At 58.0% G+C, this 27,678-nt stretch overlaps 2 protein-coding genes across 2 annotated transcripts in view; both read left to right on the top strand.

The window, feature by feature from the left end:
• The window catches only part of LOC133759676 (bone morphogenetic protein 8B), a 29,598-nt gene extending 4,325 nt beyond the window's left edge, over positions 1–25,273 (top strand). Inside the window, exons 2-7 of the mRNA XM_062191036.1 lie at positions 12,539–12,728; positions 13,184–13,332; positions 21,629–21,823; positions 22,516–22,595; positions 23,056–23,166; positions 25,124–25,273. Coding sequence (XP_062047020.1) covers positions 12,539–12,728; positions 13,184–13,332; positions 21,629–21,823; positions 22,516–22,595; positions 23,056–23,166; positions 25,124–25,273 — 875 coding nt within the window. The remainder of the gene's footprint in view (positions 1–12,538; positions 12,729–13,183; positions 13,333–21,628; positions 21,824–22,515; positions 22,596–23,055; positions 23,167–25,123) is intronic.
• OXCT2 (3-oxoacid CoA-transferase 2) lies at positions 15,916–17,469 on the top strand. The gene has a single exon (XM_062191035.1). It carries the CDS (start codon positions 15,916–15,918, stop codon positions 17,467–17,469), a length of 1,554 nt encoding a protein of 517 aa, XP_062047019.1.
• Positions 25,274–27,678: the final 2,405 nt, after the last annotated feature.

The following is a 27,678-nucleotide window of genomic DNA, read 5'->3' as shown; positions in this document are numbered from 1 at the left end:
CACTCTCCAAATGGCCTCAATGACTGGAGCTACACCAATCTGAAGCTAGGAGCCAGGTGCCCCTTCCTGGTCTCCTATGTGGGTGCAGGGGCCTAAGGACTTGGGCCATCTCCATCTTCTACTGCTTTCCCAGGCCACAGTAGAGAGCTGGATTGGAAGAGGAACAGCTGGGACTAGAACCAGCACCCATATGGGATGATATTACCACAGGTGGAGGATTAACTGTGCCACAGCTGGGGCCTCACATCTTTGTTTTTAAAAAGTGAGTTCAGGGAAGTTAGGAGATTTTCTCAAGGCCACACAGCAGGTATCTCCCTATGCCAGCATCCTCTGCTCTCCCCCTTCATAGCCGTCGCCTCTCCACACAGTCTGGGGAGTGCCCCATTGCTTTGCACTAGGCGCTGGCAAATTGAACTGCATTGAATGTGAGCATGTGAAGTAAACTGAGGCTCCTCTTTTAAATTTATCTTTGGGGATTTATAGAACTGATGCTCCTTCCTTGTTGAAAATTCATACTGAGAGTGAGTGTGAAGTACAGCGGTTAGAATGAAACTTGGCATCCCACACTCTGCCTGGTTACTCCGCTTCCCATCCAGCTTCCTGCTAATGTGCATCCTGGAGGCCGCAGGTGGTGGCTCAAGTACGTGGGTTCCTGCCGCCCACATGGGAGACCTGGATGGAGTTGCTGGCTCCTGGCTCCAGCCTGGCGCAGCCCGAGCTCTTAGCTCCTGGGGTGACCCTATGCCAGAGGTATTTGTCTTCCAAGAGTTGCACATGGATCCCTTTTCTCCCAAGCCCTGTCTGACCACCATGAGGATGTGTCCTGTGGGTCCCTGATGACTGACCCTTCCCATCTCCTCAATGTCCTCCTGCCTCTGTAAATGGCTACTGTCCCCAGTTAACAGAGGAAGAAGTTGTCTTCAAAAGTATGGGTTTCTGGCCACAGGTCCTGGGTATGCAGATCCACAGGGGCAGGAATGGAAATCAGACCACAGCGGCAAGGAGGGCTGGCTCTGGGAGGGGCAGCAAAGTACTTAACGACTCTAGTGTAGGACACATCAGGTTATATGTGTGTGTGTGTGTGTGTGTATGATTGGTTTATTTGAAAGGCAGAGTTGCAGAGAGGCAAAGGCAGAGAGAGAGAAAGGTCTTCCATTGCTGGCTCATTCCCCAAATGGCAGCAACAGCTGGAGCTGGGCCAATCTGAAGCCAGGAGCTTGGAGCTTCTTCCAGGTCTCCCACTCGAGTGCAGGGACCCAAATACTTGGGCCACCTTCCACTGCTTTCCCAGGCCATAGCAGAGAGCTGGATCAGAAGTGGAGCAGCGGAGACTTGAACCAGTGCCATATGGGATGCTACGCCACAGAGCCGGCCCCCACATCAGGTTTTAATTCTGCCTCTACCCATTTGAGAGCTGTGAGATATTGAATAGGACACTTAATGTCTCTGCGTTTTAACGCCCTCACCTTTAAACTGGGATGAAGGGGGCAGGCGTTGCGGGGCAGTGGGTTGAGCTACTGCCTGGGATGCCTGCGTCCCCTATTGGGGTTCCTGGGATCAAGTCCTGCCTCCACTTCTAGCACAGCTTCCTGCTAAAGCACACCCTCTCAGGCAGCAGATGGTAGCCCAAGAACTTGGTTCTCTACCATCTATGTGGAAAGCCTAGATGGAATTTCTGGCTCTTGGCTTTGGCCTGGCTCAGCCCTGGCTCTTGCAGGCATCTGGGGAGTGACCCAGAGGATGGAAGTTCTCTTTGTCTGTTTCTCTCTCTCTAGTTGCATTTCAAATAAATAAATAAATAAAATTTAAAACATAATTTTTTTTTTTTTACAGGCAGAGTGGATAGTGAGAGAGAGAGAGACAGAGAGAAAGGTCTTCCTTTTTGCCATTGGTTCACCCTCCAATGGCCGCTGCGGACGGCACATCTCGCTGATCCGAAGCCAGGAGCCAGGTGCTTCTCCTGGCCTCCCATGGGGTGCAGGGCCCAAGGACTTGGGCCATCCTCCACTGCACTCCCGGGCCATAGCAGAGAGCTGGCCTGGAAGAGGGGCAACCGGGATAGAATCCGGTGCCCCAGCTGGGACTAGAACCCAGTGTGCCGGCGCCGCAAGGCGGAGGATTAGCCTACGGCGCCAGCCACATAATTTTCTAAAATAGGGATGATAGTAATACCTCTACCATAGTGCAATGATGAAACAGGTTAAGGCAGGCAAACACTTAGCAAGTGCTTGACCTTGCTCAGTAACTGGTAGCTGGTGTTAGGAGACAAGGCCTACTGTGTTTCTCTAGGCTCACACCTGTCATCCCTTACTTAGGGACTCACAGTGCAGTGGACAGGGTACCGGCTCCAGGGTCAGGCTGCCTGGGTCGGATCCGCAACCTGCCGTGGGTAGTGGATGCTGTGCTGGGCTGCCCCCATTTTCCTTTCTGCACTGAGTCACTCGCTGTCCCAGCTTCCTGGAGGATGGGCTGCTGCATGCTCACAGCAGTGGGCACCCCACACCCAGTGCCTGGTCTACGGGAGTGTCAGCCCCAGAGCTCCCCACACCATCAGAGAGGACTGAGGCGCCTTTGTTGTGAAGGCCTCGCTGTTTGGCTGTGTCCAACCCTGTACCCTTCATTCCCTACAAAGATTAGTCTCTGGTTAACTTCTAACTCAGCGTCTGCTGCCCAGGAAGCCCAGCCTGCGATACCCTGTGTATGATTCTTATCTAAGTTCCATCCTACTCTGTGCTTCAGTTTCCTTGTCTATAAAATGGGAGATCCACCTTACAGGATGGGTAAGGGGATTAACTAAGTTAGCCCATGTAAAGTGCTGAAAAGCACCTGATAAATGCTCCATAAGTGCCAAGTTTTTAATTTTTTTTTTTTTCCCAAGGCCAACTGGTTAGTGGCAAGACCCGCAGTAAAACTTGGTCATTCCCCTTAGCTGCTGGCTCCTGCCCATGAGCAGCAGCCGCTCCTGAACAATCCAGAAGCCTGCACAGAGTCAGGGTTCCAGGGAAGCTGAAGGCTTCAAGACCTAAGTGTGGAGAAAGTTGAATTATCCAGGGTTTTCAGAGCAGCCTGTGGCCATTGCTGAAGAAACACCCACAGGGCTGGCTTCTCACCAGGTGGTTGGGATGCTGGTTGGGATGCCTGTGTTCCTTATTGGAATACCTGGCTTCAATTCCTGGCTCTATTCCTGAGCCCAATTTCCTTCTTAATACAGACCTTGGGAGGCAGTGGTGATGGCTTAAGTAGTTAGGTCCCTGCTACCTAAATTGCATTCCTAGCCCTTGTGGATGAGCACTCTCTCTCTCTCTCTCTCTCTCTCTCTCTGCTTCTTAAATAAATCAAGTAATTTTATGAAAAGCTCTTAGCATGTTCTTGAAACTCCAGCTCCCCCAGTGAAAGCCCTGTTATGACTTTTCCTGTTCAGGATCCTTCTGTGTGTCCCCTCCAGCCAGAACAGAATTCAAGTCCCTCCAGCCCAGCGTTCTAATCCAACTGAGCCATTTGCTGGTCCCTTGACGTGCTCCCGACTGAACAAGGCCGTGGATGAGCAGAAGAGAGTGTAGACTTTGCAGCTGAGCCTCTCCTAGACGCGAATCCCATCTTGAGTGCCTTGCATAGTTCAGTCCCCTGGTCTTGAGCTCTCTCATCTATAAATGCAGTGAATCAGACCTCTCTCAGGGCCATCTGAGGTCACAATCCCCTCCCCTCCAGCATCATGCTAGTGGTGGCCTGTGTGACTGTATCACGTGACAGGAGTGGTGATACATCCCCGACAAGATTAGGTATGAGATACGGCAGCCTCCACCTCCCGTGGGTTCCCCTTTCTGGGGAAGTTAGGAGGTGGGCAGCCGTCTGGGGAGGCCACGTGGTGAGGAACTAAAGGCCACCATTCACAGCCACATGTGCGAGCTTAGAAGTGGGCCTGTTGGCCCCACCAAGTCTTCGGAGACTGCAGCCCAGCAATAGTTTCACTGGGACCTCAAGAGAGACCCTCATCCAGACCTGCCCAGCCAAGGCCTGAATTCTTGATCCCAAGAGACAACATGAAATAATGTTTTCAGTTTAATTTAATTTTAAAGATATTTATTTACTTATTTGAAAGGCAGAGTTACAGAGAGAGAGGGAGAGAGAGACAGAGAGAGAGAAGAGAGAGAGAGAGAGAGAGGTCTTCCATCTGCTGGTTCACTCCCCAAATGGCCCCAATGGGCCAGGCCAGATCCAGGAACCAGGAGCTTCATTCTGGTCTCCCAAGTGTGTGACATGGGGCCAAGCACTCAGGTCATCTTCTGCTGCTTTCCCAGGCACATTAGCAGGGAGCTGCATTGGAAGTGGGAACTCAAACTGGCACCCATATAGGATGCCAGCATTGCAGGCAGTGGCTTAACTCCCTGTGCCACAGTGCCAGCCCTAAAATGTGTGTATGTGTTTAAAAAGATTTATTTACTAATTTGAAAGGCAGAGTGACAGAAAAGGGGGGAGGGGAGAGAGAGAGAAAAAGAGAGAGAGAGAGAAAGAGAGAGAGAGAGAGAGAGATCTTCTGTCTGCTGGTTCCCTGCTCAAATGGCTGAAACACCCTGGGCTGGGCCAAGCTGAAACTAGGAAACTGAAACTCCACCCAGGTCTCCCATATGAGTGGCCGAGGCCAAGAACTTGGGCCATCTTTCACTGCCTTCCCAGGTGCCTTAGCAGGGGGCTGGATCAGAAGTGGAGCAGCTGGGACTTGAACCAATGCTCATATGGAATGCCAGCTCTGTGGGCTTAACCTTCTACAATCCAGCACCAGTCCCTATAGTCACTTTCCTTCCTTCCTCCCTCCCTCCCTCCCTTCCTTCCTTTCTTTCTTTTTTTAAGATTTATTTATTTGAAAGAGTTACACACAGAGAGAGAAAGAGAGGCAGAGAGAGAGAGAGAGAAAGGGTCTTCCATCTGCTGGTTCACTCCCCAGTTGGCTGCAATGGCTGGAGCTGCGCTGATCAGAAACCAGGAGCCAGGAGCTTCCTCCAGGTCTTCCCACGAAGGTGCAGGGGCCCAAGGACTTGGACCAACTTCTACTGCTTTCCCAGGCCATAGTAAAGAGCTGGATTGGAAGAGGAGCAGCCAGGACTTGAACCGGCACCCAAATGGGATGTCAGTACTGCAGGTGGTGTCTTTACCTGCTATGCTACAGCACTGGCCCCTCTAGTCACTTTCTTCTTCTTCTTCTTCTTTTTTTTTTTTTTTTTTTTTTTGACAGGCAGAGTGGATAGTGAGAGAGAGAGACAGAGAGAAAGGTCTTCCTTTTTGCCGTTGGTTCACCCTCCAATGGCCGCTGCGGACGGCGCATCTTGCTGATCCGAAGCCAGGAGCCAGGTGCTTCTCCTGGTCTTTCATGCGGGTGCAGGGCCCAAGGACTTGGGCCATCCTCCACTGCCTTCCCGGGCCACAGCAGAGAGCTGGCCTGGAAGAGGGGCAACCGGGATAGAATCCGGTGCCACAACCGGGACTAGAACCCAGTGTGTCGGCGCCGCAAGGCAGAGGATTAGCCTGTTAAGCCACGGTGCCGGCCATCACTTTCTACCTATCTGATTGAGGGGTATGGCCAGCCCCTCTTTCTCCTAATCCTAAAAACAGGACTGAATCTGACCCTTTGTGGCACCCGCACCCCATTCACGTTCCCCAGCCCCCGCGTGGCAGGTGCTCGGGGCAGATGGCCAAAGTAAAGGGAGAGGAGTGCGGCCGGAGGCAGGGGAGCACCGAGGGCAGCTGCAGGGACCTGGGCCTGGCCGAGCGGGCAGAGTGGGGCCGGCCTCTGCGTCTTTGTGGAAGCCGACGAGGGGTGCAGCATCTCCCTGAGCCCTACCCTGGGACCCGGGGTCTCGCAGGCCCTGCCTGGAGGAGGGGGCTTCAGCAGCATCCCTGGGGCAGCTGCTGACAGACCAGCCCTGCCGACAGGTGGCCTCCCCGGCCGCAGCGTCACCACCCAGCTGGACCTCAGGACCGGGGATTTCACTGTGGCTCCAAGTCCGGAAGTCTACACCAAGGGCCCCTGTCTGACCATGAGCCCTGGAAAGCCTCTGCCCCTCTGGGCCTCAGTTTCCCCTTCTCTGCAGGATTGCCCAAAGCCTTTCCAGCTCTGAGAGTAGACAGTGCCCACCTCCCGCCACTCCAGGGGTGAGGGACAGGGTGGGGAGGGGCGCCAGCCCACCTCCTCGTGGGAGCCCCTCCCCACAGGCAAGAGGGGATGTGCCTCGGTGACCACAGCTTTCTGGAAAATCCCCACAGTTCCTTCCCCGGGTCCCAGCTGGAGGCATTGCTCCCCTCTTGCCCGCAGCTCCTGGGGTCTATTTTGGGCCCTGGCAGGCTTGATGTGGCGGTGTGTGCGGGTGCTCCCTTTTAATCTGGGGTCTGCAGCCAGCTGAGGCTTGGGCCGGTAATTACGTGTGCAGAGCTGTTTATGGAAACAGCCCTTGAGCAAGGTCGGTAATGGGACCCAGCTGACGGCAGCCCGACGGCAGCCCCGAGCCTGTCCCCGAAGCTCTGCGGTCTCTGGGTGGCAGAAGTCCTTCAGGGCGCAGGGTCAGTGTCCGTCAATTCTGCGGCTCCACTGTGGGCCTGCAGAGGCGGGGTGGAGGGGGCCGGGGCTGGGGAGGGGGGTGCCCTGGGCCTGGTCAGCAACAGGAGCAGCCAGATAGGCCCAGCCTGTCCACCTCTGGGCCCTGGGGAGCCTGCCCCCACCCTCAGGGGCTGGGCAGGATTCAGAGATGAGCTGAGGCCCCCAACATCCACCCTGGGGTTTTGAAATCTTGCCTTTTGGTCAGAAACAAGACAGATTTAGATCAGCTGGGTGAGTCTAAATTTTGCCCAGGACACAAAAATAGCTGATGGCTTTGTTGGTGTTGGCATCTGTGGACCTGGCCTGTGAGAAGCAGGTGCAAGGCCCCAGATGTGGACAGCCCTGTGACCAGGGAGGCCACCTCCTGCCCACAGTGGGTCTTTCCCGGAAGTGTGGGATCGGAGGTGGTTTTATCGGAGGCTGGAGGAGGAGGTCGGGGGTTCTGTCGGCACACATCGGTGATTCATGATGTTTATTTCCCAGGGAGCCACATTAAGGCAGTTCAGAAAGTAAACCCATTTGCTGCTTCCCCAGACAGAAGCTGGCTCAGGATTTGAGCATTTAGGGAAGCTTTTATAATCTTGTGGAAAATAAACATGAGAGGGGCCAATGGCATGGGTTTGGGCCATAATCCCAAAGACATAATCCTGAACCCCATCATCTGGGATGTTGAAATTCCAAGAGATAAAATTCTTAAAGACTAAAATTTCAAATTTCAAAACAGATCAATAGTCTTAAAAAGATCATTCTAGGGGGTGCTGGCCCTGTGGCACAGTGGGTTAACGCCCTGGCCTGAAGCGCCGGCATCCCATATGAGCGCTAGTTCTAGTCCCGGCTGCTCCTCTTCTGATCCAGCTCTCTGCTATGGCCTGAGATAGCAGCGGAAGGTGGCCCAAGTCCTTGGGCTTGTGCGCCCACGTGGGAGACCTGGAGGAGGCTCCTGGCTCCTGACTTCGGATCGGCAAGCTCTGGCCATTGTGGCCATCTGGGGAGTGAACTAGTGGATGGAAGACCGCTTTCTCTGTCTCTACCTCTCTATAACTCTCTTTCAAATAAATTAAATCTTTAAAAAATTAAAAATGTACTTAAAAAAGATAATTCTAGGAAAAAAGTTCTTTAGAAGACACTTATTTACATTTTGCAAAGGGAATTTTTAAAAAGAAAAGATTATTTATTTGGAAGTCAGATTAGGGCTGGTGCTGTGGTGTAGTGAGTTAAGCCTCCAGCTGCATCACCAGCATCCCATATGGGTGCTGGTTCAAGTCTCAGCTGCTCCATTTCTGATCCAACTCCCTGCTACTGTGCCTGGGGAAGCAGCAGAGGATGGCCCAAGTGCTTGGACCCCTGCACCTAAGTGGGAAACTCAAATGAGTCTACTGGCTCCTGGCTTCAGTCTGGCCCAGTCCTGCCTGTTGCAGCCAGAGAGAGTGAACCAGTGGATGGAAGACTTCTCTCTTTCTGCCTCTGCCTCTCCTTCTCTGTAACTCTGCCTTTCAAATAAATAATAAATATATATATATAAAAAAGAGTTACAGAGAGAAAGGAAGAGACAGAGGGAGAGAAAGAGATAGTTCGTCTGCAGGTTCATCCCCCCAAGATGGCCACAATGACCAGGGCTGAGCCAGGCCAAAACCAGATTCCCGATTCCAGAAGCCTCATCCGGGTCTCCTTCATGGGTAGCAGGGGCCAAACACTTGGGACATCCTCTGCTGCTTTTCCCAGACCATTAGCAGGGAGCTGGATAGGAAGAAAGCAGCTGGGACACAAACTGGAGCCCATCTGGGATGCCAGTGTCCCAGGCGGCAGCTTTAGCTGCTACACAACAACTCAGGCCCCTAAAGGGAGTTATTTTTTTTTTTTAGAATCATACAAAAACACATCACTTTACCCAATAAAACAAGCCATTTTACACAATAATAACATGTTTTTGCATGCATGGACAACAGTCATATTTTTATAAGTGTATACTTATAAACAGATAGAAGATAATAGTGTATTGTTATAAGCAGATACATACACTGTGTTCATAAACAGGTTAAAAAGTGAAATGCATGCCACCGTTCTTGGTAACTGTGTGCACCCAGCTTTGTCACTGACCACGTGAGATACTGTCAGACCTCAAGTCTTTTTAATGATCCGCAGATCAACAGATCACTGCCATATACGCAGTTGCCCAAGGAGCTGAGATCTTGAAAGACTGTATCTTTGACAAATACAGATGTGCCAAAGGACATCCTTAATTTACTGAGGGGGTTCCAATGTTTCTACATGCACATGCGTGGCTTGTGCACAACATCAGCCTTGTGATAATGCACTTTCAGAGTCACACTTGCAACCAATTCACAAAATGAATTAGAACACTCCTAAAAGTCTTTACCCGTTGTATACCTCCAGTATCGGAAATGATGGCAAGATGAAATGCATAGGATAGAGAATTAGAAAAACATAATGCTGGCAATTTAAAATAATGGGGAGAAAAGCTAAAAAATGACCTCAAAAGAAAATTTACCATGTGAAAAAGGATGTTTCAGGAGTAAATTAAAGGCAATTACACAGCAAAGTCCATAGGAGCAGACCGGTCTCCACTATCATTAACCGAATCTAGTGTCTTGCATCAAGATGCATAGTTGCTGGGATATTTTTGTTTAATTTTGTTTTTTCTTTTAAGATGTGGCTCTCCTCAGAACATATGTTCACATTCATTTTCTATATGGCACTGCTCTTTTTGAAATTCTACTGTGATTAATATACAACAGGAGCATTCCCTATTAAATTTTCCCATCTTCCATACTACTATCAGAAATCCATTCTACACTCATATGCACACCATCAATTTAGTGGCAACACTACTGGTGATCCAACAGCAACACATACCATGCACATAATTCTTTGCTAACCAGTTAGTAACTTCACTGGCTTCCTTTTTGATTTTTATTTTTATTTTTTGAAGATTTATTTATTTGAAGGGCAGAGTTACAGAGAGGCAGAAGCAGAGAGAGAGATCCTCCATCTGCTGGTTCTTTCCCCAGGTGGCTGAAATGGAAGGAGCTGAGCCGATCTGAAGCCAGGAGCCAGGAGCTTCCTCCAGGTCTCCCACTTAGGTGCAGGGGCCCAAGGACTTGGGCCATCTTCCACTGCTTTCCCAGGCCATAGCAGAGAGCTGGATCGGATATGAAGCACCTGGGACTCAAACCCGTGCCCATATGGGATGCCAACACTGCAGTTGGTGGCTTCACCTGCTACGCCACAAGGCCGGCCCCTCACTGGCTTCTTTATGCCAATGTGCCTTTAATTCATTGAGGACTCCTGGCATTTCATCATCTGGAAAGAAAGGCAATGCAGACAAATGGCGCATATTTAAACTGACATCTTCATCATTCCCATATCATGTGGCCAATCCCTTCCCTAGAGTTTGGCTTTCTACCCTTCTAACGTGGCCTTTCAGCATGGGAATTGTGGCTTTGGGGATTTGGGATCTCAGGGTTTCAACATTTGGGATTTTAACTTTTTAGGAATGTGGTTTTGGGAAGTTTTGTCTTTGAATTTTCGTCTTTGGGGTTATGAGCAGCACCTCTGTGGATCCAAATAGAGCTTGGTTTCTTCCCTGCGCCCAGTGAATTGCCTTCTGCTACATCTTTTCATGCTTTTGCTAAGTGTGTCTCTGGAGTTGTATCAAAAGTTAGATTAGGGCTGGTGTTGTGGCCTAGCATGTTAAGCTACCACCTGCAATGCCAGAATTGCATACGGGTGCTGGTTCGAGCCCTCAGTCCCAGCTGCTCCACTTCTGACCCAGCTCCTCGCTAATGCCCCTGTACCCACATGGGAGACCAGGAGGAAGCTCCTGGCTCCTGGCTTTAGCCTGGCCCAGTCCTGGCTGTTGTGGCCATTTGGAGAGTAAATCAGTGGTTGGAAGATCTCGATCTGTCTCTCTTTCTCTCACTTTGTAAATGCCACCATTCAAATAAACAAAATAAACCTTTAAAACAAACAAACAAAAAAAGATGGGGTAAATTCATTTGTTATTTGGCTAGGTGGTGAGAGGTTCCTCCACATAGCGCTCCCATCAGCAGCGTGTGAGCATGGCCGTGTCTAATCGTACCTGGTTCTTTCACAAAGTTGGCCGTTACAAGCAGCACATGTGATGCACCCTTTCTCTGTTACTCCTCAACCCACAGTGCTCTCCATCGTCTTCACAGCACTAAGACAAATGATAGCCTGTGTTTTACTTGTGGATGTTCTCTCTCCCCATCAGACTGTATCTTCCACCAGTGCAGAGATCTGATCTGTTTTATTCACTCCTGCACTCCCAGTGCCCAGAACAGGCTGAATAGAGGAGAGAGTGACTTCCAGAATAAAATAAACAGAGTGACTTTCAGAAAAGAAAATTCAGTTTTGTTCTGACCGGGAAGTGAAACTTCAGGAAGCCCCGGGTGCTGTCAGACAATGCACCTTCTATTTCTCCTCATCCCTGGACTGGTTCAAGGCCCCCCATCTGCCCCAGCCCAGACACGCCCGCCTGTCCCCTGACCCGCCCAGCACAGCTGTGTGCCTGTCCGTCTCTGGACAAGGTCCCCACCGCGAGGACAGGAAGTGCTCCCCACATCCGCCCAGGGCCGCACAGCCTGGTGCTTTTAAAAAGCCTGCCTTGTGGTCCCTGAGCCCAGGAGCCAGAGAGAATTTTTAAAGAGACTCACAAACATATCATTAAAATCTCAGTGCTGGGTTTTGGGGAGGGCTGGGCGGCTCCCACCCCTGCTTTCCGGAAACACAGATTTTAGCGTTTGAAAGTGACAGGCTGCTCGAGTGAGGCCACCCTAAATATCCCGTCCGGGCCTTGTGGGCAGCTGGGGAAGCGTGGGATGTGTCCCGCAACCACAGCCTCTGCCCAGACTGCTGGACCGGCCCCGCCCAGGCCCCCACTGCCGTCCACCTCCAGCTTGCCCTTGACCTCTGCTTGCACGAGGTCTTCCTATGCGCCACTCAGAGCCCCCTGCTCCCCTGCAGCCCCAGACCTCCGGGCTCCCCACTGGCCAGAGGCACAGGCTCCCTCCTGCCAGGGGAGTCTGACCCCTTTCCCCACAGACCCAGACCCCTGCTATACCCACACCTCAATCTGTGGGTCGCTGCAGCACCCCCACACTGTGCACAGAGCCCCTCTGCCGAGAGCCCCCTCGCTGACCTCCACCAGCCGCTGCGTCGCCACCCCGTCCTACAAGGCCCGTTCAGAAGTCATCTGCGCCCTGAAGCAGCTGCCATGCTGCCATGCTGCCGGCGGGGACCCTCGGACAGCCAGGCCCTTGATTGGTTCTTTCCAGAAGCTTGTCACCCTCTCCCCGTTCCCACCTGCCTTTCCCACACCTCCTCCTTCACCTCGCTCCCCAGAATGCACTTGGGCCTTTGCCCTCGCGGGGCTCTTCCCTCCCAGCCCCAGGTCCTTCCACTCTTGGCCTTGGCTCTGCTGGCATGTCCTCTGCAGCTGGACACTGCGGCAAAGCTCCAGCCGTCCCTCACGGCCGGCCCAGCTGTCACCCGGAGATCTCCCCTCCTCCACCTCCCACGGAGGCCCACGGGGTGACCCGGGATGATCCCGTCCCCCTGAGATGCGGGCACTGACTTCCCTGCCCACCGGGTGTCCCGGGGAGACTGTGTCCTTGGGTCTGGTGTCCACCACCCCTTTAGCCTGGGAGGGCAGAGGAGGACTGTCCCCTGTCTCATCTGTGGGGCCCAGGGAGTGCAGGAGGCTGAGGGGAGACAGGAGACAAGACTGCTATTTGGGGCTTAGGGCCTGCTGGTCACCTGCCAAGCTCCTCACTACACAACCTCCTGGAGCCCAGTCTACACCCCCGGAGCCAGCCAGGTGCTGGGAAGGAAGCCACCTTACCCAGGCTGCTCAGGCCCCGTCCCAGCGCCCCTGCCCCGGTGACCGCCCACTCTTGCTTCATCTTTCAGTGGAGCGGGACCACGCCCTGGGCCGCCAGGAGCCCCACTGGAAGGAGTTTCTCTTCGACCTGACTCAGATCCCAGCAGGGGAGGCAGTGACCGCTGCCGAGTTCCGGATCTACAAGGAGCCCAGCACGCAGCTGGTCAACAGGACCCTGCACGTCAGCACGTTCCAGGTGGTCCAGGAGCACTCCAACAGGTGCCTCCCTCAGCCCGGCCCCGCCCTGCTGCACTGCCTCAGTGTCAACGTCGAGGCCTAGGAGCTGTGTCTAGTCCAATTGGGCAGGGCGGGGGCGGGAGGCGCATTTCCTGGAGGAGGAGGGGGCTTCCTGAGAGAACAAGAAGCCTCAGAGACAGGGAGATGCCCAGCCCCAGGCCTCTCAGCCCCGTGGGAAGAGCCCCAGCCGCTGTCCTGGCTTCAGGCCCCGCCCTGGCAGCCTGGCTGTGGGGCTGTAGATGACTGAGCCCCTGAGCCCCGGTTTCCCCAGTGTACAGACACAGAACCAATGCGGAGGGTTGGTTCCATGAGACCTGGCACCAGAGGGGCCCAGCCCAAGCCAGGCAGGGGCAGGTGCTCGGGGAGTGTCCCCCAGGCAGGCACTAACACACACGGCGGCTGGTGGCCCTCGGTTAATTGTTCTTTCGTGTCCACAGGGAGTCTGACTTGTTCTTTTTGGATCTTCAGACGCTCCAGGCTGGGGACGAGGGCTGGCTGGTGCTGGACGTCACGGCGGCCAGTGCCCGCTGGCTGTTGAGCCGTCACAAGGACCTGGGACTCCGCCTCTATGTGGAGACGGAGGACGGTGAGGCTAGGGGCTGGGCGCTGGGCGCTGGGCTCCAGGCTCCTCAGAGCTGTCCCAGCAGGGGCTTCTGGCACGCAGCACCTTCCCAGCTGTGCCCTCAGGGATGCCAGTGAGGTCCATGGTGAGGTCCCAGCAGGAGGCCCTGGCCTGGGCTGGCTGCCCCACTCCGCACCGGCAGGATCTGGGCCTGGAAGGGTGGGGGGAATGACTGGGCTGCAAGCAGTGAGCTGAGGTCCTGCCATGTCCTCAGCCTGTTTCCTCATCTGCAGACCACGAGGTGCTCCCCACCCACCTGCAGGAACTCTGGGCTGAGCCTCCTTTGTCCCAGGTGGTGGGGGTGGAGCCCCAGGAAGCACAAGGGGGTGGCTGTGGGGGTGGGGTGGGCGGGGGAGGGAGGGGAGAGCAGAGGAGAGTGGGAGGGCGGCAGGGGTCGCTGGGGCCAGGCAGACCGGGCCAGATGTCAGAGTTCCGAGGGTGGTTTGTTGGATTCACAGCCGCAGAGGCTGGCAGGAGCGGCTCAGGTTCTGGAAGCCCTCTGAGATCTGCACTCTAAAGGAGTCGGCTTCTGTGGGGACCGTGCGCGGTGACCTGCTCCCTGGAGGTACAGAGCAGAGGGGTGAGGAAGCTGACAAGCACCACCTCCGCCATCAGTGTCCCTGACAGGAGGTGGTGAGAAGGGTACTTCCCCTGGGGGCTCCCTCCCCAAACCCACAGCCCCAGTCTAACATCAGAAAACCCCAGACCAACCTAACCCAGGGACGTTCTGATACCCAAAGTCTGCACCTTGTCAGCAGCGCCAATCAGAATGACAAGGACAAGGCTGGAGAATTCACCGGTGATGGGGATGTTGCAGAGTGGGGGTGTCAGGGTCACTGTCCTGCCCGGCAAGGGTGGGCTGGGGCCGTGCAGGAGCCTGGAAGGGAGGCTGGCCGCTGGAACATGACCAGTGGCAAGTCAGGGGTAGATATGTACTAAGACTGGTTGCAGATCTGACAACAGCCTATCTCCGAAGTCAGCGTGCTTCCTGGAGGAACTTGCGTGATGGCTTGGTTAGCACGAGGAGGGAACAGCAGGGCACGAGGAGGGAACAGCAGGGCGCTCTGAACGACTGAACATCCGTCGGGCTGAGAGCTAAGACAGACGCACTGTGCTGAGACTCCAGTATCTCTCTAAGCAGCATGGAGGCCACTCAGCCACTGCCCAGGATAAACTCAGTCCCTGGTCGTGCTGACCGGGGAGGGCCAGGCTGCTTGGCCCCTTCTGTTGGCTTTCCCAAGGCCAGTTTCTGGAATCCACAGCAAGCGTCCCAGGCTTGGAGTTAGCTTGTGCTTAGCAGAATGTGAGAAGGTGTCCTGGGCGGGTCCTGGAGCAGCGAGGGATGTCAGGGGGAAGCGTGCAGATCTAACCCACTGCGGTGTGTAGACTCAGACACCGACACTGGCTCCTTAGCTGTGACAAATGTGTCCCAGGAATGTGCAGTGCTGACTCCTCCCCAGGGAAGCTGGGTCAGAGTGTGTGGGACTCCCCGAGCCATCGGTGTGGTTTTCCTGAGAATCTGGACACTGTGACACTAAGATTTCCTGAACAGTCGTTGAAAATTAAAATAGCCCTGCCTGACTCAGTGGGGAGAGCAGACTGTGCCGGACAAGAGCGAGGTCAGGGAGAGGAGACCTGCAGAGCGAGGGGACCCTGGCCCAAGAGAAGAAAGCGTTTCCAGAAGCAGGGAGCCGCCCCTGTGTCCAGCTGGGAGCGCTAAAGACATGGGCAGAGCAGCGGCCAGAGTTGGTCACACGGAGGTTGCTGCCCAAGAGCTCAGAGAGTGTGGGGACAGAGCCTGAGTGTGGAGCTGGAGGGAGACAGGGAGACAGGCGGAGGGGACTGGGGAGCGGCAGCAGGGAGTGGGGTGTGGCTGGAGAGACCTGGGGACCCAGGGCGGCCTTCTCAGCTTGGGAGACACCTGTGCCCTGCTGTGTCCCCATGGGAGGCACTCCGCTGGGGAAGACGCTGGGAAACCCGGCCAGGCTGAGGATGGATGCAGAGAGCAGGGCGGGCCAGACCCTGGGCAGCAGGGGCCCCTCCTGCGGCTGTTGGGGACCGGGTGCCCAGGCACGATGGGGGTGAAACTGCAGTTTCTCCTGGGTGGGGGGGCAGCCACTCCCTCCCCCAGCTGCAAATGGGATTCAACAATGCAGGGGCCAGGCACACGGGGGCACCAGGAGGGCCGGCTGTGCCCTTCTCCATGTCATCACCATCCTGGCTAGGCAGGGCCGGGTCCTTACATCCTTGATGACTCTGAGCAAGCTCTGGAGGGGGAGGCGGTTCTGTTCCAGGCTCCACTGGGGCAGGCGGGGCCAGAGGGATTCCTGTTGGAGCACAGCCCCCCCCCCCCCCCCCAAGTAGCCTGGCCTCAGCTCTGCCCTGCCGGGACCTGTGCGCAGAGCAGGGTGGTCGCACTGCAGCTCTGGCCTGGCTGCTCCAGGGACTGGGCCGCAGGCGGCCGCGCCCTCCCTGCTCTGTGACGCGGCGGCGGGGTTCGCCCGCGGGGCACACACGGCCGGTCCCTGGCCTCGAGCAGGGCGGACCATGGCGCGGCTGTGGCTTCTGGCGTCGGCGCTCGGGCGCTGCGTCCCCGCCGGCCGCTCGGGGCCCGCGGCGGGCCGGGGCTGCGTCCGCCGCTTTGCCGCCAGCCCCCGGCCCCGCGCCCGCTTCTACACGGACCCCGTGGAGATGGTGAAGGACATCTCCGATGGGGCGACCGTCATGGTCGGGGGCTTCGGGCTCTGCGGGATCCCCGAGAACCTGATCGCGGCGCTGCTGCGGACGCGCGTGAGGGACCTGCGGGTGATCAGCAGCAACGTGGGCGTGGACGACTTCGGCCTGGGCCTCCTCCTGGCCACCAAGCAGATCCGTCGCATCGTGTGCTCGTACCTGGGCGAGAACGCGCTGTGCGAGCGCCAGTACCTGGCCGGCGAGCTGGAGCTGGAGCTGACGCCGCAGGGCACCCTGGCCGAGCGCATCCGCGCGGGCGGCGCCGGGGTGCCGGCCTTTTACACGCCCACGGCCTACGGGACCCTGGTGCAGGAGGGGGGCGCCCCCATCCGCTACTACCCGGACGGCCACTTGGCCATCCGCAGCCAGCCCCGGGAGGTGAGGGAGTTCGAGGGCCGCCACTACCTGCTGGAGCGCGCGCTCAGGGCCGACTTCGCGCTGGTCAAGGGCTGGAAGGCCGACCGCGCGGGCAACGTGGTCTTCAGGGGCAGCGCCAGGAACTTCAACGCGCCCATGTGCAAAGCCGCCGACGTGGCGGCCGTGGAGGTGGAAGAGATCGTGGACGTGGGGGCTTTCCGCCCGGAAGACATCCACGTGCCCAGCATCTACGTGGACCGCGTGATCAAGGGCCGCGCCTTCGAGAAGCGCATCGAGCGCCTGACCGTGCGGCCCGAGGGCGCCGCGGGCGCCGGCGCGGGCGCCGACGCGAGGACCCGCATCATCAAGCGCGCCGCCCTGGAGTTCGAGGACGGCATGTACGCCAACCTGGGCATCGGCATCCCTCTGCTGGCCAGCAACTTCATCCGCCCGGGCGTCACGGTCCACCTGCACAGCGAGAACGGCATCCTGGGCCTGGGCCCCTTCCCGACCCCAGGGGAGGTGGATGCCGACGTCATCAACGCGGGCAAGCAGACGGTCACCGTGCTGCCCGGCGGCTCTTTCTTCTCCAGCGACGACTCCTTCGCCATGATCCGCGGGGGACACATCCAGCTGACCATGCTGGGGGCCATGCAGGTCTCCAAATACGGGGACCTGGCCAACTGGATGATCCCTGGCAAGAAGGTGAAAGGGATGGGCGGGGCCATGGATTTGGTGTCCAGTGACAAGACCAAAGTGGTGGTCACCATGGAGCACTGCACCAAGGACAAGAGCCCCAAGATCCTGGACAAGTGCAGCATGCCGCTGACCGGGAAGCAGTGCGTGGACCGCATCATCACCGAGAAGGCCGTGTTCGACGTGCACAAGAAGAGGGGGCTGACGCTCATCGAGCTCTGGGAGGGCCTGACCGTGGCCGACGTCCAGAACAGCACGGGCTGCGCCTTTGCCGTGTCGCCCAACCTCAGGCCCATGCAGCAGGTGGCCCCCTGAGGGGCCCCGAGCCGGAGGGCGGGTCCCGGGGAGCCTCCTGGGTGTGCTGGAGAGGGCACTGGGGGCCCGCACACACGGGTCGCCCGCGCTGTGACCACGGCCGCAGCATCTGAGGGGCTCCACTGCCAGACAGACCCTTTTCCGTCCAGAGGGCCCTGGCTAGAATTAAAGACAAAGGGGAAACCGTGCGCCCGCCCGAGTGGTCTGGGTGAGGGCACAGCTCTGCGCTCTGCGCTGCGATGGGCAGTCGGCCCGCGCCTACCTCCGGCGGTTGTGCGGGCAATCAGCGGCATCGGAGCGCTCCCCCAGCGGATTCCGGTCAGGGCTTCCGCACCCAGGAGCCCAGGAACGGAGGGGGCGTGGGTGAAGCAGAGCGGCCCCGCCCTGCATGTGCCAGAGGTGCCGCCATCGTGGCCACGGCCAGGACCGGGTCCCTGGGCTGGGGAGGGTGGGGACGCGGTCCCCCCAGAGGTGGCTCCTGTCGCCCTCTCACTTTTTTCCAGGGGCTTCCTCTCTGCTTTGTGCTCTGTTTCCTGTGATATCCCGTCTCCTCCCATACCCCTCATCCTCCTGGGAGGGATGTCGGTGTCCCGAGGGAATGCAGCTCCGTCTCCCTGGAAGGGACCTGGAAGGGGACCCAGTGTTGGCGCTGACTCCACCCCTGGGGGGGGGGCTCCTCCAGGAGTCAGCAGTCCTGGCCCAGGCTGCAGCTCTGGGAGGGGGGTTCTAGAGACAGATGGTTCTCTCACCAAGCCCGTGGTCCCGCCTCTCCAGAGCAGACCCAGGCCGGCCTCCCTGCTTCGGAAGCTGACCCGGCCTCTGAAACGCTCCTCACACGCAGCAGGGCCGGGAGGGCTTTCTGACCACTGAGCTGCGTGGGCGTGTGGGGTGCTGGTGTGTGAATGCGTCCGTCGTGTGTGAATGAGTGTACAGGAGCGCAGGTGAGCTGTCTGTGTGGGGTGTGAGGTGTGTATGTGTGGGATGCATGTGTGTCTGTGGGAGGGGTGTGTGTGTGTGTGAAGTGTTGCAAGTGCCTGGCAGTAGTATGCCCCTGGTGAGAGCAGCTCCTGGGTTGGTGGGGGCCGTGGGCGGGGCTGGCTGGCGGGAGACCCCGGGGAGGTTTAGGGACTGAGAGGTCCCTTTGGAGCCTCCCCCAAGGCCTGGGCAGATCCTGGGAGGAGGGCGGGGAGGGGAGACAGCACTCAGTGAGGGCACCGTCTGGCCGGCGGGGCAGTGGGCCAGGACCGTGGCCAGGAGGGGTGGGATGTCACGGAGTGGACGGCCCCTCCCCGAGCTCCTGGGCAGGGTACATGACCACCTGGGCTGCCAAAGCTTCTGTCATTGGTGGGGGAAGGCCCCGGGGGAGTAGGAAGAAGGCCCTGGCGGGTGGCTCCTGCACAGCTGACAGCGGCTGAAGAGGGGCCCCAGGTACAGCCCACCTGGCCCTCGGGGCAGCCGCTCCCAGCAGCTCTCAGTCAGGTTCACCTGGCTCTCAGCTTCCGGTGGGCCCTCCCCCCTCACCGCCTGCAGGCCAGGCTGGCTACTGGAACTCCACGAGAGTTTGTCGCCGGGTGGGTTTCTCATGGCCTCTGCTCTGCATCCACGAGGCCCTCGGATGGACACGTTGCACGAGACCAAAGCAAAAAGCAGGCCGGCCTGGAGGACCGAGGGCCTCCTTGGCCCAGAACAGCCAGGGCTCCCCAGGTCTCCCCAAGGCAGTGCAGCGGCACACACAGACCTGGGACCGTCTCTGGGCCAAGGGCATCCTGTAGTTCAGCCGGTCTGAGGGCTCCGCTCAGGCCAGCACTGGTGACTGCTGACCGCTCAGCTCCGGGCTACTCCACTCTCTCCCCATGGGGACCTCCCGTGGCTTTCCCTCTGCTCCTGGCCCCGCCCTCACAGCTCTGCTGCTTCCCCAGCCCTGACCTGCCAGCACCCACTCTCCCAGTGGCTTCTCTGTGTCCTTCCCTCCATGTCAGCTCCGGCAGCACGCAGCACCCCGTCTGGGCAGGAGCTTCACATGGGTCAGCATGTGCGCTTGGGGAAGGTGACATCATGGGTCAAAGGCTGGCCTCTGGCTGTTCCGTCATCCCGTGGTCAGTGGACTTGGTCTGAGTCACGCCACTTAAGGGCTGACCTCGAGTGGGCCAGCAGGTGGGGCGGGCAATGTCCTTGACCTGTGGTGTATAAGGGAGACCAGTGTTAGCCTTGCCAATGGAATGAGCGATCCTGCACGTGTCGTGTTTACATGTGCACACATATACTCGTACGCGTGTGTGTGTATCGTCGTGCTTGTAACCGGTGTGATGTAGGCGCCCATGTGAACTGAACAGCTGGCGCTCTCTTTAAAGAGCTGTGGGGATGAGCCCGTGGTCATGCTCCCGTCGTGCGGCACAGGAAGCTTTCTCAGAGGCACCGTGCAGGAGGTCTGTCGCGCTGAGTGTCTGAGCACGCGCAAAAGCCTCAGCACGCGAGGCTGCACCTGCTCGCAGGGACTCGGGCACCAGGGATGCTGTTTGGAGACTCAACGGCCAGGACAATGCTACTGGGAAAAAGCTGAACAAGGGGCCAGTGCTGTGGCACAGCGGGTTAAGCCGCCATTTACAGTGCCAGCTTCCATTTTGGGCACCGGTTCAAGTCTCGGCTGCTGTACTTCCAATCCAGCTCCCTGCTAATGCACCTGGGAAAGCAGCAGAGGATGGCCCAAGTGCTTGGGACCCTGTATCCACATGGGAGATCCAGAAGCTACTTCTGGTTCCTGGCTTTGGCCTGGCTGCCATTGCGGCCATCTGGGGAGTGAACCAGAAGATGGAAGATTCTCTCTCTCTCTCCCTCCCTCTCTCCTTCTCTCTCTCTCTCACCCCTCTCTGTAATTCTAACTTTAGAATAAATAAATCATATATAGATAATATCTTGTTTTCTTTAAAAAAAAAAAAAAGATGAAAAAAAAAGACCCAGCTTCTTTGAGCGCTGAACTCTGCCCAGAGTTTAGATGGACACAGTGAGAATAGCCCAGAAAGATGGAGAAGACAGCCTGGCCGGGGGAGGGAGTTCCGCCAGCGCGTGTTCTCTTTCCTGTGCTGACGCCGCTGCTGTTTCAGTAAAGACGCCGAGGGGCCGTTACCACCAGCAGGTGCTGAGCGTGGCTCTGTCGGTGGCCTCTTGGCATCCCCGACTTAATTGCGGGGTTTGTGAGTCGCCTCCTGGGCTCTGAGTGGCTGTGGGGGAAAGCGCGCTTTTATGGGCGTCCCTCTTCCTAGGGCTGAGGTCTGAGTATTGGCTCCACTCGCAGCCTTTTTTTTTTTTTTTTTTTTTTTTAAGATTTATTTATTTATTTGAAAGGCAGTTACAGAGCGGCAGAGAGAGAGAATCTTCCATCTGGGGGTTCACTAATGGCTAGAACTGTGCCGATCCGAAGCCAGGACCCAGGAGCTTCTTCCAGGTCTCCCATGTGGGTGCAGTGGCCCAAGGACTTGGGCCATCTTCCACTGCTTTCCCAGGCCATAGCAGAGAGCTGGACAGGAAGTGGAGCAGTCAGGACTCAAACTGGCACCCACATGGGATGCTGGCACTGCAGGCTGTGTTTTACGCACTAGGCCACAACCCTGGCTCCTTCATTCTCTTTCTGACCGTCAGCTGGGCCCAGTGACTGTGAACTCGGACTGTGGGGTGACACCTCCGTGCTGGAACCCTGCTCTGGGGCTGTGTTCCCGCGGCCCCAGCTCCCGGGCCCGCGCCCCATCAGTGGGCCCGGGAGAGGTCACGTGCCGGGCGGGGCACTGCAGAGGAACTGGTGTGGGCGGAAGGCGGACCCCGCCCTGGCGCCCCGTGATGTCGCCGCCCTGGCCTCCGACCTGGCCCAGTGACCCCCTGTGGAGCTGAAGCGCAGGGCTGTGCAAAGACGGAGGGAGGGCAGCAGAGGGGAGCGTGGTGAGCCTGAGGCCCCGTCACCGTGACCACCGAGCCAGGTCGCACGGGGCTCATGTGGCCCCCCCCCCCCATGCCTCCGGCGCCGCCTGCTGGGAGCTGCGCTTGCTCGGGACTCCAGGCTGCAGATGAGGACACTGAGGCCCAGGGGGTGCCCTCCGGGCCTCGGTCTCCAGCTGCGGCCACGCGGGGCCAGCGTCTGCGAGTGACCCTCTTCCTCTCTCCGTCGCAGGGCTCAGCGTGGATCCCGGCCGGGCCGGGCTGCTGGGGCAGCGGGCACCGCGCTCCCGCCGGCCATTCATGGTCACTTTCTTCAGGGCCAGCCCGAGCCCTGGACGCGCCCCTCGGGCCCTGAGGCCGCTGAAGAGGAGGCAGCCGAAGAGAACCAACGAGCTGCCGCAGCCCAACAAGCTGCCGGGGATCTTCGGTGAGGGGTGGCGGGAGGCCGGGTGGCCGCAGACCCCTGCGCCCTCTCCGTGGTTCAAGCTCAGTCCCTCTCCCGTCTCCTTCCTGACTCCGACCCACACCAGATGCCCGCTGACGCAGGGTCTGAGCTCTGTCTCGGCTGTCCCTGCCCCCCGATGTCCCCTCCCTGCCACCCCTGGCCCCCACAGGCCTTTCCTCTGACAGGCCTCTGTCAGAGCCAACTGCCCCTTCTCCGGGCAGCCACAGCCCCTTGAGGACCCTCGGTTCTATCCCAGGGGCCCTGAGGGACCCACAGTTCTTCCTGGGCAGCGGAGGCCCTGGGGTCAGAGTCAGACCTGAGCGCACCCCTCCGCCGCCACCGGGAGTCGGCCCCATGCCTGCCCTTGACTTGGGCCCCTTGCACCTGTGCAGTGGGCGGGGAAGAGGAGCCCGGGGCGGCCCGGGGTCTTGCTGGGCTGTCGTGGAGCGTCAGAGGCCCTCAGGCGGCCAGGCAGGGAGGCGGGGCTGAGGTGGGCTCACTCTGTAACAGTCGGGAGCCACTGAAGGCTCTTGAGCTGGGCCAGGGCAGGACCGGCGTTCCAGGCGTGGCTTTACGGGAGCCGACAGTTTAGTGCCTGTCATTTGTTTATGGGTCAGATGTGCCCAGGGCACCCCCAGAACCCCTGAAATGACCTTGACCGTCTGTCCCCGCAGATGCCGTCCACGGCTCCAACGGCCGGCAGGTGTGCCGTCGGCAGGAGCTCTACGTCAGCTTCCGGGACCTCGGCTGGCTGGTAATCTGCGACTCTGTCAGTGACGTCCCCACCTGCGGGTCCCGTGGCTCTCCAGGGAGGGAGTAAAATTGGGGGACTTGGATAGCCTTGTTTTTTTTTTTTTTTTTCTGGGTTTATAAGTTTTCTAAAGTGACATTGTGGTACTTTATGGTGGACTGTTTTAACTGCGACAATGAAGATGAGCTGAGCTCAGCCAGCCAAGCTGTTGGGGCCGAGGCCGGGCAGCAGCACCTCGCGTACCCCCTGGGCTGCAGCTCCAGCTGGCCTGGCGGGGGCAGGTGGGGGAGGTGGAGGCAGAGCGAGGGTGGAGAGCGACGGGGACAGAGCTGGCGCCCAGCCCTGCCTGCCCTGGGTCTCTGGGAGGGCAGAGGGGGGTGGCGGGGCCCTGAGGCTCAGGGAGGGAGAGGGCAGCCCTGTCTGTGCCGGGGCCGGGCTGGGCTCACCTCCTCCCTCCCCCCAGGACTGGGTCATCGCCCCCCAAGGCTACTCGGCCTATTACTGTGAGGGCGAGTGCTCCTTCCCGCTGGACTCCTGCATGAACGCCACCAACCACGCCATCCTGCAGTCCCTGGTCAGTACCGCGGCGTCCCGCTGGGAGGGCAGAGGGGGCCCCGTCCAGCTGGGAGGGCCGTGAGAGCTGCTCCAGGCTCAGCAGCTTCTCTGTGCGGAGTTAGCAGGGTGGTTCAACCCCGCACCTCTGGGGAAACTGCTCCTCACGCGGCGACTCGCATGCACTGAGCATGCGCACACCGCGGCCTCCCGTCAAACAGCCAGGCGTGTGCACACATGTGGGGCACCCATGTGCCTGTGTGAGGCCGCAGGCTGACAGGGCGCAGCTCCTGAGGGCAGAGGCAGACTACACACACCACAGACGTGCGTGCCCGTGTAGGCTGGCTCCTGCGTGACGTCTGTGTACACATGCGCTGTGCACACTGGCGTGTCTGACCTCCCCTGACATGCACGTGGGGTATGCCATGTACGTGTGCACCCCCACTCTCTTCCTGCTGCGCATCTGGGGTTTGGCTCCCGACCCTAGGGCTTTTCCCTGGCACCTTCCCAGCTGCTGTTTTCCCCAGGTCATACCTCATAAGGCCTTGGTGTCTGTGCAACTGAAAAAAGAATTTTTTAAAAAAATCTATTCAAGACAGAGTTAGAGAGAGAGAGATAGAGAGGTCTTCCATCTGCTGGCTCACTCCCCAAATGGCCTCAATGGCCAGGGCTGGGCCAGGCCAAAGCCAGGAGCCAGGAGCTCCATCCAGGTCTCCCATGTGGGTGCAGGGGCCCTAGCACTTGGGCCATCTTCTGCTGCTTTCCCAGGTGCATTAGCAGGGAACTGGATTGGAAGAATGACTGGAACTGAAACCAGTGGTCATATGGGATGCTGGTATTACAGGCAATGGCTTAACCCACTATGCCACAAGCACTCCTGAAAAAACAAATTTAAGTATTTTTAGAGAGAGAGAGATTCCCCACTTACTGTTTATTCTCCAAACACCTGCAGTATCCAGGGCTGGGCCAGGCTGAAGCCAGGAGGTGGGTCTCCCACCTGGGTGGCAGGAACCCCATCACTTGAGCCATCACTGCTGCCTCCCAGGGTCTGTCTTAGCAGAGAGGTGGGGCCAGGAGGTAGCGCTGGGAAGGGAATGCGGGTACTCTGATGTGGCATGTGGCATCTCAGCTGCTGGGCTAAATGCCTGTCCCCAGTGTCTGGGCAGCTTCGAGTGGCGAGGGTTCTGGTAGGGGCACTGCTGCCCGCTGCTACTGCTTGCTAAGTGTTCTGTGTGCTTGCCAGTGGTGGGGGGATCTCACAGAACCCAGCTGCAGTGGCCCCCAGGCCCACGAGTCTCTAGCAGGAGTACTCAGAGGGATGCGGCTGAGTGAGAGGCCTGAATAACGAAAGTGCTTGGGAGCCCATGGGGACGCGCCTTTCTCAAGGGTCAAAGGGTGCTTACTGGATGCCCAAGAGTCACCTTCCGTGGAGAAAAACCAAGGGTTGTTAATGGGACATGTGGGGTGGCCCAGCCCAGCCCAGCCCACCCTTTATGCTGTGGCTCTCATGGTCCCAGGGGAGGGAGGTTCATGGGCTGAGCCCACCTGATCTCCCAGGCCTCTGTCCCCACACAAGCCTCAACCCAGGCCTGCTGTGGCTCCACAAATGAGTGCTCACAACCTGCCAGATAGCAAACCAGATGGTCACTGCCCTCTAGGGCTTTAGGTGCACAGTGTGCTGGTGACCGGCACAGCAGGGCTGTCCCCATGGGGCTGGGGGTAAGAGAATGCACGAGCTAAGGGCTGGGTCTGTGGATTCTGGACAGCTGTGCTGAGTGCTTGGGCAGTGCCCTGAGTGGGCAGGGGCAGCTCTGCATGGTGGTTACCTGCCTTGGGTGCAGGAGGAGAGAGAGCCTGGGCAGATGAGTCCCCCCAAGATGGGCCAGGGTGGGGAGCAGGTGGGAGCTGGGGGCCGGACTGGGCAGGTCCTTGGAGGAGACCACTGGGCTCATGTCCCTGCCTGCACCCTCTCTGGCCAGGTGCACCTGATGAAGCCAGACGCGGTCCCCAAGGCGTGCTGCGCGCCCACCAAGCTGAGCGCCACCTCCGTGCTCTACTACGACAGTAGCAACAACGTGATCCTGCGCAAGCACCGCAACATGGTAGTCAAGGCCTGCGGCTGCCACTGAGCCCGGCCGCCAGCGGCTGCGGCCAGCCCTCCCCATCCAGGTCAGGCCCCCCGGGGGACTTCTGGCCTCTCTCCAGAGTATGCCTTCAAGCCCAGCCAGACCTCAGGCAGGGTTGGCAGGGAGGGTCCTCAAGCCTCCTGCTCATGCCCCTCCCTCCTTCCTGCCAAGCCTTGGTCCACTCAGCCCCCCTGTGCCCCTTCTCCTGCCCGAGGTTGGTGAGACTGTGCTGCCTCCAGCCCCGGTGGTCTGGGTCACCCAGCAGCGTCCTACACCAGGCCCCTGCCTCCCAGAGACAGGAGCTGGTTCATTCTTTGGGGCTGGCACAGGAACCCTGCCTGGGGACCCGGCCATGGGCAGCAGTGGCCCAGACTGTGGGCAGACACCAGATGACTTGAGAAGCACCTGGAGCACAGGACTGGCCCCCTCGGCCCTTCATTAGCCACGTGGAGCTTGGGTACTCATAGACAGGGTCTGGGTCGTCCCTTGGTTGCTCTCTCCCCCAGCTGAGAAGAGTGAAGCAGCAGAAACCTGCCCACAGCGTGGCATCTTCACGGATCTAAATACAAAGCACCGACCACAGATGGACAGGTGGGGCCAACTCAGGAAAAACTGAACGAACATGGGTTAGCCCGAGAGCCAAGAGTCCTATCTCCCAGGGCTTCCTGCCTGTGCCGCTGCTGCCACCTGGGGAAGACATTGCCCCTTTGCTTTGGAGAAACAGAAGCATCTTGGAGGTTTCCAACTGATCCGTGTCTCTGCCCACACGCGGGTCCGTGGGAGCTCAGCTCCATTCTTTCTGCTGAGCAAACGCGGTGGCATCGGGTGGCCTGCGATGACATTGCACTGCACAGTGCCTGCATCTCGTTTCCCTCCTGCAGGCAGATAGCAGTCATAGGTCCTGGTATTTTTTTCTTCCAAATCTGGGCTGCATTTGTGAATGGTCAGCAGAGGACTGCAGGCAGCCGCTGTCAACCAATCAGCATGGGAAGTGAAAACTGCACCATCCTCTGCCACTTGGTGAAGCGTCTGCAACTCTGGCAGCCCGTGGGCAGGCCTAGGGGCTTGTTAGCACCTGTATGTGCCCACAGGTTGCCAAAAACAGGCCGGTCACCCAAGTCTGTCACTCTGGGTGCAGAAGAGCCCTGTCTGGTTTCTCAGACCTGAGTCAAAGAGAAGGCCCCTGTCCCCGGGAGAGACAGGCGGCAATTAGGCTGAGTTGGGTGGGGACCCTCGTCTCAGCCTCCACCGTTCCGGAAACCGCTGTTCTCCCTGGAGCAGCGCTGGGAGTCCCAGTGTTTATTTGATTTCTGACTTGCTAAGCCTGTAATTTACCTGCTGGGACAGACAGAGTCCAGCTGTCTGAACCCTGTCATTAAAAGCGGATCCTGGGTCCACCCCGACCACAGGCACGCCCAGCAGAGGCGGCACCGCGGTGCTCCCAAGGATGCATCTCGGGCTCACGCTCCACACCCCTGAGGATGGGCTGAGCAGGGGTGGGGGCTGGGGCTGTGCTATGAGACAGCTGCCCTGCACCTGCACCTGGGAGGGCCTGTGTGCACGCCCAGATTGTCTGGAGCTGGTCAGTTCCCTAACAAAGTAGGACTTCAATTCTGGCATGGAGGGAAGATGTGACTCGTAGGGAACATCCCTACCTGCACCTCTGTTTTCCTTCTGTAATCCAAGGGAATCACAGTTTGATGCAGCCTCACAGCCCTGAGTGTGGAGCCCAGGTGGCTGTGACGAACGGAAGCCATCACAGAACACAGGAGCTGTTTGCAGTCGGAGTTCATCTGACAAACCTCTCTTCTCAACACATACAGCATTGCCTTTTAGACAGCTGCAAGTTTTAAAAGAACCAATTATTTTGACAATGACATTTGCACTCCTCCTGGTTATCTTCAGTGCCCAGCCATGGTTAGGGGGTGCATCAGGAACATCTGTCAGATTACCCAAAGGTTTGTAGGCCTGGAGTCCACTTACCCATCCATCAAGCTAGGCCTAACAGGAACCAATCAGAGTTACAGGCTTCCTTTTTCATGCAGAACTACTGAAAAGCAGTAAGGCCTCACTTGCCTACTAGGCTGTCAGACTTCAAGCAATTTCTGCCATCCAGATGGTCACCAAATGAAATCAAACAGAAAAAGTCCTAGAGCAGTGACTGGATACAAAAGCCACGATTTCATCCCATGAGTTATCTATTATGCAGCACGGCAGGTGCAGCGGGTGGCCAGGCCGACAGCATACACACCGGTGTTTCCCTTTTGCTTGCTCAGGGCATGGCTAGTTTATCTGGCTGTGCCAGACTAGAATTCTAGAAGGTTCAGTCAGAGCGGTCAGATCTGATCCACGGACACTGATGAGAAATCGGTGAGGACACTGACAAAAACAGGCTCAGAAGTGCCCAC

This window comes from Lepus europaeus, chromosome 5 (assembly GCF_033115175.1).
Source record: "Lepus europaeus isolate LE1 chromosome 5, mLepTim1.pri, whole genome shotgun sequence".
NCBI classification, from domain to species: Eukaryota; Metazoa; Chordata; class Mammalia; order Lagomorpha; family Leporidae; genus Lepus; species Lepus europaeus.
Note: the sequence above shows the minus strand (reverse complement) of the source record. Positions and strands in the feature narration are given on the sequence as shown.

Excerpts from the sequence above, each read along its gene's own strand:
- OXCT2 (XM_062191035.1), top strand. The coding sequence starts at position 15,916 with ATGGCGCGGCTGTGGCTTCTGGCGTCGGCGCTCGGGCGCTGCGTCCCC.